We start from the raw sequence: 13,769 nt of genomic DNA, 5'->3' as shown, positions 1-13,769 counted from the left end.
CGGGGGAGCGGGAAGTGGAGGAGATGCGGTGGAGGGCACCGTCGACCACGTCCGGGGGGAAATTGCGGTCCTTGAAGAAGGAGGCCATCTGTGTTGTACGTATTTTGAACTGGTCCTCCTGGGAGCAGATGCGGCGGAGTCGAAGGATTTGGGAGAATGGGATGGCGTTTTTACAGGGGGCAGGGTGGGAGGTGGTGTAGTCCAGGTAGCTGTGGGAGTCGGTCGGTTTGTAGTAGATGTCAGTGTTGATTAGGTCGTCTGAGATAGAAATAGAAAGGTCGAGGAAGGGGAGGGAGGAATCTGAGACTGTCCAGGTGAATTTGAGGTCGGGGTGGAAGGTGTTGGTGAAGTGGATGAACTGTTCAACCTCCTCGTGGGAGCACGAGGTGGCGCCGATACACCAGTTTCCTCATTTCCCCTCCCACCTTGTCTCAGTCAAATCCATCGAATTCAGCACCGCCTTCCTAACCTGCAATCTTCTTGACCTCTCCGCCCCCCCCCCAGTCTGACCTATCACCCTCACCTTGACCTCTTTCCACCTATCACATTTCCGACGCCTCTCCCCCAAGTCCCTCCTCCCTACCTTTTATCTTAGCCTGCTGGACAAACTTTCCTCATTCTTGAAGGGCTTATGCCCGAAACGTCGATTCTCCTGTTCCCTGGATGCTGCCTGACCTGCTGCGCTTTTCCAGCAACACATTTTCAATCATTCTGAAACACTTTAAAAGCCTGGAATAGAGTCAGAAAGGTAAAGCTTTTGCAGTACCAAGTACAACAAGACAGGGTTTGCAGTGTAGATTGAAATTCTGAAATTGACCCATCTGTGGATGTCTTGGTGAACAGGATTATCTTTAGGATTGTTTGCGTACTTGATATTTGACAGAACATGAATCCTCAGCATAATATTTTGTGCATACTGAAGTGATTTTTTAGAAGGAATCCGAAATCAGATTACATTAAAAAACCTGCATGTAAAGGAAGGAAAACTGGCTAAATCATGGTTGCTTTTGATAAGATACAGGTCCTTCATTCACGCAAAAAACAAGCATCCCATATGCAAAGTTTTGCCCATCCTGTCTTATACTGGAACTTGACTGGATTTACTGGATTGAACCACGAACATTCATTTCAACAGGAAGAAAAAGTATGGTTGGGATTGATTCAAATATAACATTTGTCCAATGATTTCTAATTAATCTGGTGCCAAACAACAGGACAGAAGGATTGATCTTTTAAAAAGGTGTGTTTTTTTTAGTGTACCTCCAAAATTGGGATACTGATGAGAAAAGAATACAACTCCAATAAGATTAACTTTGCATTGTGTGGACAACATGCTATGCAAGCCTCTGATTAAAATTATTGCACAGTTCTGACTTCTTTTGAATGATATGTTGTGCATTGTTTCCACTTTGGCCTTTTCCAAAAAAGGATCGGCTGAACCATTGGGATTTTTAGCTTAAGCGATCAAGTAAATGCAATTTCTGACCTGTAATTTGTGCCAAACTGCTTGTCTGATGATATCTGGCTTGGGAGGAGCTGAAATTTCCTCAATCTAAAAACAGTACAAAGTTTAAAGCTAATCATTTCTAGCCCCTAGCTGAACGTCATTCAAAACCAACTCCATTCCTCTTGCCTTACATTCTCACCTCTCAACAGCTCTGGATGAACTTGACTTTTAACCTCAGCATTCAGAGCTGAACTTCTAGCCCAATATCTTCATCAGAAAAACTTTCTACTTCAAGCTCCATATCAAAGCATGCCTCAAAAAAATAAAGTTAAACCTTTCTCATCTTGATTCTAAGAGTCTTTAATCACCCTTCAGCGAAAAGGTTACCTGCTACCAAACTACACTATCTGCACACAGTAAACACAAGTCCTACACAAAATGCCCACACTTCTGACCTGCAATTGCATGCAAGCCATTATCAAATTTGCATTTTAATTCTCAACAGCTCTTCCCACTTTCCATATCGACCAGTCCAAACTTGACCAGCTCCTCCTTTCGCCCACTAGTAGCTATGCCTTCGACTGCAGAGGTCACACTCCTGAATTTCCTACCAAATTTCCCACTTAAAATCCATCTCTGGCCAACTTTCAGATCATAACTTTGCTTTAGTTCTTTTGCAACATGCCTTGGGATCTTTAATAGTTGGCTTGTTATCTCCTGTTAAAAAAACCCAGTTGATAAAAATGTATTTTTCCTTTGTCTGCTTATTCAACTACCTTGGCTTAGTCCCATGAAATTACTTCAATACATGGGAGCAAATAAAACGATTTATAGAAATGTATTTCAGCATTTTAACCATGTTTCATACTAAGTTGTTTCCACAGTTTATGTATGCAGGAATATTTTGAGACAGCATCAAGCATCTAGAGTAATAAATTCTCAACCATAGCTATCATTTTGCATCTAATTTTTTTCTAAAAATATGAAAGTGAGTTCCCAAGAGACCATTGTTACATAGTGCTCACTGACAAACCATATAGCACCAAGCTCTTGGCCAATGTCAACTGAATCACTGCAGCACAAAAGCAAAGCTGTACAAGATCAAAAATCAAATTGGGTCAACATATAAACACTAAATGTAATTTAACAATTGAGGTTAAAATATGAAGTGTTGTACATCCCAAGAATCTGGATGTTCTTGGTTTACTAATGTAACCTGGACAAACAGTTAAGTAAACCTTGTAGACGACCCTGATACATACTGAAGCACCAAAAAAAAAAGTCCCTTTTAAAACAACAAAAAGGATGCAGTATCTTCAGTGCAAAATACATGGGGAAAGCTGTTTTGTGTAGTGAGATGAAGTCACCACAGTCCAACTGGAACAGCCGGCTTCTCTCGAAAGTCTTTTTTTTTGGGGGGGGGGGGGGGGAAGAGCAGGAAAGAGAGGAAGGGGCCCTGAGCTAATGGCGTCTTAACTGGAGGTACACCATACTTAGGTGAGGAGAGGAGTTGAGGGGGAGTGGTAACCTCAGAACCTCAACCAATGCAGGAACTGAACACACTGTTGGCATCCCTTTACATTGCAAGCCAGACAGACATTCAACTAGGATATCCTGGAAGTCAAACAGCTATGATATCCAAATAACTTAATTAGACAAAGCTATAAAAGTAAATCCCTTTCAGATAACTTGCAGTTCTTAAGACTGAACTACATTTTAAATGGTCAAAAACAGGATCCAATCTGTGTCTCATTGTAGCAGATCTGCACTCGTCAGATGCAGAACAGTAGTCAGCCCTTCAGCTGAAACATTTGAGGCTGCTCCACTTGGTTCCTAGCTTCTGAACTGAATATGCTTTACAGTCATTAGCAATGGGCTTCAGCCACAACTTTATAACAGATATACCAAAGAGGCACTATGACAACCTCAATCTACCCTAATGTAGTAAAAATGAAAACAAAAGTTAAATTCAGAGTCTAGTACAAAACATGGAAGCCAAATCTGTACCTTTATTGTTTTGGTTTGAAGTCGGAGACCATTTAATGTGTTGATGGCTTTTTCAGCATCCTTGGGATCCACATAGTTTACAAATCCATAACCAAGGCTCTGACCTGAAGAGAAGTAAACAAATATTTTAGTTTCATAGCCTCACTTGTACACATTATTAACATGATAGAAAGTGGACTGTCAAATCACTGCACATTTTTCTATCATCTCAAACTAATGCCATTTTATAGAAGTATAGCAGACAGTCACCACTATACAAATTCAGTACAGTAATTAAATACTTTGAACAGTTTGACAACTTGATTCCTCAAATTATGGAAATAAATATGGTTAAGTAGATTTCAAGATGAACTGCAATAAAAATTGAACAGGTTAAACTGTAAAATTGATATTTATAGAAGCACAACTGCTGCTCCTTCCCTAGGCTGGCGTGTGCGCCATTTCTCACCTACAGCAAGATGACAATTTTAAAAAGATCTGGGCAGATCGGAGTCATGGCATGTTGACTATGCTTGCTGGGCTAACAATTATTGACCTTGAAAAAAAGGTGGCGAGGTGCCACTTTGAACCACTGCAGTTAATTTGGTGATACTTGGACTGATTGGGATATTCAGAATGCATTCCTCCAGACAATTGTTCAATTGTTCATTGCCTTTCCTGACTGGATGCATCAAGACAGCAAGAGCTTGGACCCAGTCTGTTGGTTCTGGAATTGCTGCATCACCCACTGCCAATGTGATTTGGCATTAAAGTAGTTCTTTATTCCAGCTTCAACACGACTACTTATTTTTAAGCTATGCCTGTTTCTGGCATATACCCTTCTGCACTCTTCATTGAACCAGATTAATCCCTTGGCTTGATGGCTTAGAGTGGGCAATATAATCAAACTCAATATCACTACCTGCAGAGAAACTAGAGAAAAAGGACATGACCACTGGCCTTGCATAACCACAATTAATATATTGAACTTGTCCATCTAACACACATTCCATTTTCCCTCCAATCCCAAGGAGGGATAGTGTATAGTTTTTTTTGCAAAATAGCTCCTGGGCAAATTCTAAACAAAGCTTGCAGTCTTTCATTTTAGCCCGTTACCACCACAATTTTGACTTATTATTCTACTCATTTTGTTCAGTGATGAAACTTGAACTGGGTCTCCCAGTTCAGGAGTGAACATTCATCTTACATCATACCAAAATATTACATCTAAGCTTTGAAAGCATTGAAGAATTATGCAGTTTTAACATTACAGATTACTGAACACAAGTTCAAGTTACACAGCAATGACTTCAATAAGTTCTTAAATCAATGCAAACTAATATCACTCCTGCAATTAAACCCTAACCTTAGTGGTAACAAAACAAATTAAATTTATTCCTGAATTGCACGAAGTGCCACAGTCATACATGCTTAGAAAATAGAACTCTAGCTCGATGCAGATAGCCATGTGGCAGAAGTAAAGTGATCCAGGATTTTAAACTCTAAACCTTGGTTTCCAAATCAGTATTGAAATGGGATGGTCTGAGCTTCATTTGGCATGCAGAATGCAAAAATAGTAAAATTTTTACTGCACAAAGTTCCTGTATTTTAAATTCCTGAGATGCAGGTGGCATTAGTTCAGCCAGCTCAACTCCAAGGTGGTGCTGAGGCAGCAGTTCAAACCACTGAGCCACCATGCCACCCAGAAATAGAATAGGAGTAGGCCATTCAGCCCTGTGAGCCTGCTCCACCATTTCAACAGGATCTAACTCAACCAGAACTGCACACAATACACAAAATGTGACCTAATTATGTAAAAACTTATGGTAAAACTTATGGTTGCAGCATGACTTGCCAACTTTTATACCGAATGCCCGGACTGATGGAAACAAGATTTTTTTAATACCTTATCCACTTGTGGTGCCACTGAGTAAATCGACTTGCACCTTAAGATCCCTCCGTACAATGCTCTAAAAATACGGCCATATTTGGTTTTGCATTTGACTTTTTAAATTGTATCACCTCTCACTTGCTCAGATCAAACACATTCTGCCATCTGACTAACTTTTCAACTGATCCATATCCTATATATTGACAAGCTTCCTCACTATCCACAACTCTGATTTTCACATGTCTACAAAGTTATTAAATTAGACCACCTACATCCGATCCAGAATTCTTTTGTCATCAAGATCTTCGTTCCTCCATTTTGCCCTTGCAGTCCTGTTAGAAACAAAATCCAAGGAGATTTCATACCACCCTCTCCCTGCCCCACAAACAGCACAATCAATAAAATCTGCACTCTCAAACTCATCAATTCAGTCTCTTCATACATTGACTACTGTGATGCCAGAACTAATCTGGTAAATCTTTGTTGCACCGCCTCCATTGCTCTATCCTTCCTCTGATGAGGCCAAAACTGCACACACTATGCCAGGTGTGATCTTACCAATGCCCTGTACAAATACAGCAAGCCCATCCCACTCCTGCATTTAACATTGGTGCCTGTTAGGAAGGAAGCTCCAGTATTTTGATACAAAAGGGAAAGAAAGGCAATATTTCCTAGCGCAGGGAAGTTATTTGAATCAATTAGATCTGGTGAATTCTGGTGTCCCAACTGTAGGAAGGGGTTGTGGAACTTGAAAGGGTTCAGAAATGACTTATGTTGCTAGGTTTGGAGAGTTTGAGCTACGCAGGAGTAAATAGGCTGGAAATATTTTTTCCTGGAGAGTTAGAGGCTGAGGGGTGACCTTAGATGTTTATAAAATCATGAGGGGCATGCATACAGCAGATAGCCTATCTTTTCCCTGGGGTAGTTGAGTCCAAAACTAGAGGGGAGAGGTTTAAAAGGTGAGAGAGAAAAGAAATGAGAGTGCAATGGAGATCAGCAACACATGGGCAGGGAAAGCAAGAACACAGCGCAGCAATACTGAGGTGGAAACAAACATATCAGAGGGCTGTAGGACATCAGTTATATACCACAGGGGGCACCTGACAACTGAAAATAGCAGCTAAATACAAAGGACACCACCACACAAAAAAAGTGAGTGATTCCAAGCTACTGAAAAATTCCATTGTGTACACATGAAACTGGACAGTTACTGTGTCAAACTTGCCAACAAGTTTGAGAATGGTTCAGGATGTTCTTGACAAGGAGTCCCATAAAAAAAAACTACAGCTCTGAACCTCAACAGCAAATGCTAGAAACACTATGGTACTTGAATGCTGCCTAAAATGCAAAACAAGGGACAGTGACAGATGGAAGAACAGAAAGAACAGGCACATTGAGTTATGAAAAATAACACTTATGACACAAAGGGAAGACTTAATACTGAAATTTCTAGGTAATTTTATGGTACAGCAAAATTTAACAAGCACTAGTAACAGAAATTGATCATAAAATCAGATTTAATATTCTATTAATCCAAGCAAACTGTTTCTAGTTCCAAGCAAAATGGTCAGAATACCGGCAATTAGGAAGGTACATCAAATCAGAACACTGATCGTAAACAACTTTAGCATGCTGAGATTTACTTTAAATTCTGCTCAAGTTAGGTCAGGTGATCTGTTCTGCAGTTTGACTAAGCCTGGGATGCTGTGATTATTAGACAAAGACTTGGATTGTTTTAGTTAGGTGGTGGCATTTACACAGAACTGAAGCATCAAACTCATTTTACAGGTTAACAAGCTGAACCTGCAGAAAAGTGGACCGATTGCACTCCAGGGGAGGGGTGAGAAATGGAAGACTCAGCATCAAGGATGGCCAATTAGAATTCCAATTTAAGTATAAGATGCACGTGTTACACATCACCATGAAGGAAAGGAATGTCATTTTGAGATGAAGAAAAAGCAGTTAGCAGAAGAAAGGCCATTAAGTTTTGGAAGCTACCAAAGCCAGATGTTAAAAGATGACAGTTGCAAAGGAGGTGTGTCATGTAAGTTTCTACAGATTACAGGGGATTTATTCTGGGCGATGGCCATTAAGTACAATCAGAACAGACATCACTGCTAGTGGAGGACTCAACATAAATGAATTATGAGGGTCAGAGTTACCACTCAATGGAACAGGATTATGGAAGCTGCTGGGTTGGGGAGGGCGTGCTTTTAGGACTAATGCAGTGGGTAGCATGGTGCATGACAACTAAAGGAATTACTTTCTGTAGGTAGCTTGCACTTTTAAGTACATAGTGCTTTTTATCATTTGCTACAGTAGCAAAAGTGGTTTAGCCCTTAACTGGAAAGTCAAATTCTCAAGTTTGCCTCTGTATACTATAGGATTTGTTTGGATCGATTTACCTCTGAATCCCATGAAAAAACTCCATTTCAAATACATAAGCAAATAGCACAAAGCATACTGAAAATAAAATGGGCACTTTCAGCAAAGCACAAGCAAATAGTGTAACCGGAAAATGTTTATTTCAGCCAATAGAGAGGGACCTGAGCTTATCTGGAAGAAACACAGCTGAAACATAACTAAAAGGTAAAATCAAAATGGTAGCAAAGTGCCATTAGGGTGGAGATTTGGAAAAATCTGAAATTAAGTTGTGTTGCGACAAGTCAAGAACCTTAAAGATGGTTAACTTACTGCATCAAGAAATATTTCAAGTCTTGTATTTTAAATAACTTTCGAGCATGCAGGTGTTTCTGATATAATGCAATAGCTCCCTTCTCATGTGATCTCACTAAAATCACAACAGCTGTGCCAATTAAACTAATGGGGCCAAAATAACTTTATAGCCAATACAGGCAAGTTTGGGTTCTATAAATAACAGACTTAAATTCTATCACATTAAAGCCAATTCACATTGAAGAAAGTAGTTTTTTGGTAGGCACCTTAATTGCACAAGGTGGTAAGTCTACAAAAAAAAAATCCCCACAAGCCTCAAAACATGGCCCCAGAGAGACAAACTATCCCAACCATCAGATAAGCTGAAGCTAAGCTTCTTGATGTCAACAGCTGATATGTCCAACTGGTTTGGGATCTAGTAAAGTCAGACCTCAAAAATATGAGTAAAAATATGGCTACACACTGTAGAAGTGTCTTTTTTTTGAAGGAGCACATCTGCTCACATTGAACATTTTTATGTTCAAAATAGAGGTACAATTTTACTCATGCATTCAATATTAAGTTTGAAAAAAAAATAACTCTACCAGTATTATAGCAAAACTGCCAGCCTTGAAGTAGTAATCTTTCTGGCTGAAAGTTTTAAATTTCTCTAAAGGTTTTACATTTGCATATTGAAATCCACCCAAACCGAAATTAGATTCAACACTGGAAAAAAATTTTAAAGCATCAACACTACTTGAAACTTAAAATTTTCAATTATTTTCCCCTCAAGGCACAGGTTGTGGAGTCAGTCAATACATTAAATTAAGTATTCACACATTTTGAGGACACCCAAAAGTATGCCAAGATAAAGTTAAAAATCACAATACCAGGTTTAGTCCAACAAGTTTATTTGGATGCCCTAGCTTTCAGAGTGTTGCTCCTTCATCGGGTGGTTGTGGCTCTGAAAACAGGATTTCCAAATACACCTGCTGGACTAAAGCTGATGTGAGATTTTTTTTAATTTTTTCCACTCCAGTCCAACACCTTCACCTCCAAATTATGTCAAGATAATACAAATGCAAACCATCCATAAGCAAAAGGCAGTCAGTTAACTGAACAAGGGTCCGCTTTCCCCCCATAATTAGAGAAAAAAAATTCTCCAAGTCACAAACACAATACTCAAGTAAATTGTGTTGGATATAGCAACAGTTAAATAAAAACTGCTCAAACCAATCTTAATGAAACTACAGAAAAGAGGATTGGAAACAAAAATAAATCTCAACAGCTACTACTCAGCGAGCAAAACAAGGGAATGTCAATGCTCTTTATGTACAGGGTAAGCCTTCATCCACTGCCTGGAGTTATTAGATGTGCGATATGATATTTTTGGGACAAGTGTTCTATCCAAAGAAAAATGCAAGGACTGTAAGCAGTTCTCCTCAAATTGCAAAACAGTTCAAATTAGATTCCCTACAGCATGGAAACAGGCCCTTCGGCCCATCAAGTCCACACCGATCCTCTGAAGAGTAACCCACCCAGACCCATTTCCCTGACTAATGCACCTAACACTATGGGCAATTTAGCTTGGCCAATTCACCTAATCTGCACAGGGAGAACACACGAATTCCACAGAGACAACTGCCTGAGGCTGGAATCAAACCTTGGTCCCTGGTGCTGTGAGGCAACAGTGCTAACCACAGACAGTGCTTCCCCTTCAGATGAAGGCCGAATTATAATACTGACATGAATCACTCATTAACAAGGTTTTTGTAACTAAAGAACCTTGATTATCCAAATTATCGGATGGTGATTGAGGTCCCAGAAAACAGTTACAAAGAGGTAAGTGCATTTTATTTACCTGAACTGAAGAACATGTGAAAACACTGGCAAAAACAAAGAAACACAAGCAGCTCAAGCATCAGAGACTGGATGTGTCGTGTGTCATGGTTGTAACAGACCTTTGCAGAAGGGCATGTTTTACATTACTGTACAGGTACTCCTGTCATTTTACTGGCCATTAATTTAAAATAGCCAAGGTGGTAAACACATGCGAGAGGCAGTGCTTCTGTCTTTCCATGGGGAGACAGAAGTCCCAGAAACTGAAATGCTGTGGCGATTGTAGAAGCTGTTCAGCACTTGGTTTAACGCTGCCTTCACCACTCCTTGCCAAATGATAACTACTGCTGAATTTTTAAAACGTTTTCTCGTGTTATCATTGTTTTATTTGTTCATGCAAAATCTGTGTCCTGTTGCGCTCAGTACATTATAGATTTAAATAAATTCTCCAGTAGAGCACAGCATTTGATAAACAAGGGAAGAAGCCATGCTTAAGGGAAAATTAGTTATCCAAAATTACCCAAACGAAATAGTGCCCGCCCATCTTGGTCGGATAAGAGAGGTTCCGCTGTACATGAACTCAATTGGCACCTACTTTTGTTGAAGTAAGAAATGCTAAGCTAAGATGAAGCTGGTTTGACACTCAGTCTTTGCTTTGTGAACCCTTCCCAGTTTGGCTGAAGAGCCATGCGATAGTTACCAATTCACAGACTAATGGTAGGATTTGAGCATGTTAAGAGGAGCGAATATTATATTGGAAAAGTGCCCTCTTTTAGATGTGATGCTAAGGCACATTCCAGCATACTATTTAAATGAAATGTTCTGCAAGCACACAGAATTCAAAACAGACAGCAGTCTCATTAACTGTTTGTGGACCTTGCTATGCAGTTGGGTTGCTTGTAACGGCACTTCTAAAGTCAGCTGAAGTAGTATACAAAATCTACATGAATAGTACCAAAAGAATGGATAATAGCAAGCATTGTTCCTTTAAGGGGAGTAGAGACAACCATGGTAAGTGAGCCTTACTTTGGTTGTGGGTAAAGTGTTGGAAAAGATAACAAATAGGATTTACAATTATATCAAAAGGAATACATTAATTAGGGATAGCCAACACAGTTTTGTGAAGGGTAGGTCATGCCTCACAAACCCCGAGATCTTTAAAATAGCGACCAAACAGGTGAATGAGGGACAAGCAGTTCATGGGTACATGTGGATTTCAATAAGGTGTTTGATAAGGTTCCCCACGGTAGGCTATTGCACAAAATATGGAGGTATGGGATTGAGGGCACTATTTAGCAGTTTGCAACAGAAATTGGCTACCTGAAAGACAACAGAAGGTGGTGATTGATGGGAAATATTCATCCTGAAGTTCAGTTACTAGTGGTATACCGCAAAGATCTTTTTGGGCCCTTCTGCAGTTTGTCATTTTTATAAATAACCTGGATGAGGACGTAGAAGGAGGGATTAGTAAATTTGCAAACGAACTAAGGTCAGTACAGTTGTGGATAGTGCCAAAGGATGTTGTAGGTTACAGAGGGACATAGATAAGCTGCAACCCTGAGCTGAGGGGTGACAAATGAAGTTTAATGTGGAAAAAAGTGTGAGGTGATTCACTTTAGAAAGAGTAACAAATGCACAGTTAAGATTCTTGGTAGTGTAGATGAACAGAGATCTGTGTTCATGTACATAGATCCCTCAAAATTGCCACCCAGATTGATAGGGTTGTTAAGGCAGCAAACGGTGTATTAGCTTTTATCAGAGGGATTGAGTTTCGGAGCCATGAGGTCATTTTGCAGCTTCACAAAACTTTAGCATGCCACACTTTGACTATTGCATGCAGTTCTGGTCACTAAGTTATAGGAAAAATGTGGAAACTGTGGAAAGGGTTCAGAGGAGATTTACTCGGATGTTGCCTGATATGGAGGGAAGGTCTTACAAGGAAAGGTTCAAGGACTTGAGGCTGTTTAAGAGAAGGTTGAGGGGTGACTTAATTGAGACATTCAAGATAACCAGAGGGTTAGATAGGGTGAACAGCGAGCGCCTTTTTCCTCAGATGGTGATGGCTAGCATGAGGGGCAATAGATGTAGGACAGATGTCAAACGTAGTTTCTATACTCAGTAGCAGAGGCATGGAACACTGCCTGCAACAGCTGTGGACTCGCAAACTTTATGGGCATTTAAATGTTCATTGGATAGGCATATGGATGAGAATGGAAAAAGTGTAGGTTAGATGGGCTTCAGATCGGTTTCATAGGGTGCACAATATTGAGTGCTGAAGGACCTGTACTGCACTGTAATGCTCTATGTTCTACAGAACTATGTCCCAGAAACACACTATTTGGAAGTGTTTGCCATTTGCCAACTATGCTCTCTACATACTCTAGAAGTAGACAAACTATTTCAGGACACCAATAAGTCCAAGCCTAAAACAGACAACACTTCCCATTTTGAAGCAATTCCAAGTACATAAAAGCTTCTTATGGATTTTGATCCATGATTAAATCTAGACAAATCCTTACCTGCAGCATTCGTGCCTAAACTGGGCCAATCTTGAAATCTAAATTTAGTTTTAATTCATGCACCACCCCAGATTTTACAGAGTATCCCAATTTAGGATGCCAGTGGTACCACTTACCAGCACCTGAACATTTCAAGATACACCATCTTAAACACTTAAAAATTGAACAGCATGGAAATAGACCCTTCAGTCCAACCAGTTCATTCAGACCATAATTCTAATCCATACTAGTTCCAGCTATCTACGCTTGGTCCATACCCCAGCAAACATTAATTTACTTAAATGTCTTTTAAAATGTTTTAATTGCATCCACATTCATCAGTTTCTGTGGAAGGTCATTCCACACACTAGCCACTTTAAACAAATTGGTAACCCCCCCCCACAAAATCCCCTTCTATAAATCTCTCTCCAGTCACTTAAAAATATGCTCCTGGTCTTTAAATCTCCCTGCTTCTTAGGATCATAGATGTGACAGTAATATTAAATATATTACACACTCTCCCCTACCAAAATTTACAACATTTTGGTATGTTAATGCACAATGAAAAAAATAAAGTTCAAATTACCTAAAAGAATGCAAGGTTATAATTTGTGATTCACTGCAAGATAGATATCAATGTATTCCTAATCTTTAGTGTCAGAGTGCATTTTACCAGGCTACTGTGTCATCATACCCTCTAGCAGTTTAGAGGGTGACTGACAAACCTAAATATTTGACTTCTCGCCACAAAGATTTTCTTATCGAGGCAAACAGGTTAGGAGTAGGATTGTAACATTTGTCTATGCTGCAACCATTCCTCAAGATGAGCCCTTCATAAGAATGAATCAAGTAAACTTTCTCTGCATTGCTTCAAATGTAATTAAGCCTCTTACCTAATGAACTCAAACAGGACTACTAATCCGGTTTCAATGCCCTTCCTAACCATAGAAAAGCTGCATTTCGCTCCCTTGTAAGGAACATCTAATTTACCTTCCTTTATCAGCTCCTATATCTACATATGAACTCAATACTCATACCAGAACACCCACATACAACCCTGTGGTGTACTACAGAAGGAAACCTGTAAATGTTCTTTGTTTTCATTATGCTTCTTTGCTGCTCTACCAGTAGACACTTCCATATTTTCTCATGCCCCATGACTAAAGGCATAGGAGACAGACCATTCAGCCCATAAAGTCTCTTTCGACATTCAACGAGATCTTGAAATTATCTGAATAACCCTTAACTCCATTATAGAACATAACCCACGATGTTCTGCCGAGATTTAATCCTAATGTAAAATATATTAAGAATCTACTCACCCCTCAACTCACTGCTTTCCATGTGCATGTCCAGCAGTCGCTTAAATGTCCCCAATGACTCCGCTTCCACCACCACAGCTGGCAACGCATTCCATACATTATCCTTATCCCAACAGCCCTTTATTCCCTGA

The 13,769-nt window shown here is 39.8% G+C and overlaps 1 protein-coding gene across 7 annotated transcripts in view; it reads right to left on the bottom strand.

Annotated features, from left to right (window-relative positions):
- The window catches only part of LOC122564158 (ELAV-like protein 2), an 89,254-nt gene that overhangs the window by 36,388 nt on the left and 39,097 nt on the right, over window positions 1-13,769 (bottom strand). For 4 of the 7 annotated variants that reach the window (XM_043718859.1, XM_043718850.1, XM_043718831.1 and 1 more), the window contains exon 3: window positions 3,455-3,558. In XM_043718859.1, the coding sequence (XP_043574794.1) occupies window positions 3,455-3,558 (104 nt within the window). Of the gene's footprint in view, window positions 1-3,454; window positions 3,559-5,596; window positions 5,657-13,769 lie in introns of all 7 variants that reach the window. The other 3 variants (XM_043718813.1, XM_043718821.1, XM_043718804.1) reach the window with 1 other exon arrangement.

This window comes from Chiloscyllium plagiosum, chromosome 2, assembly GCF_004010195.1.
Source record: "Chiloscyllium plagiosum isolate BGI_BamShark_2017 chromosome 2, ASM401019v2, whole genome shotgun sequence".
Classification (NCBI taxonomy): Eukaryota; Metazoa; Chordata; class Chondrichthyes; order Orectolobiformes; family Hemiscylliidae; genus Chiloscyllium; species Chiloscyllium plagiosum.
The sequence above is the reverse complement of the archived record's forward strand: the minus strand, read 5'-3'. Positions and strand labels throughout refer to the sequence as shown.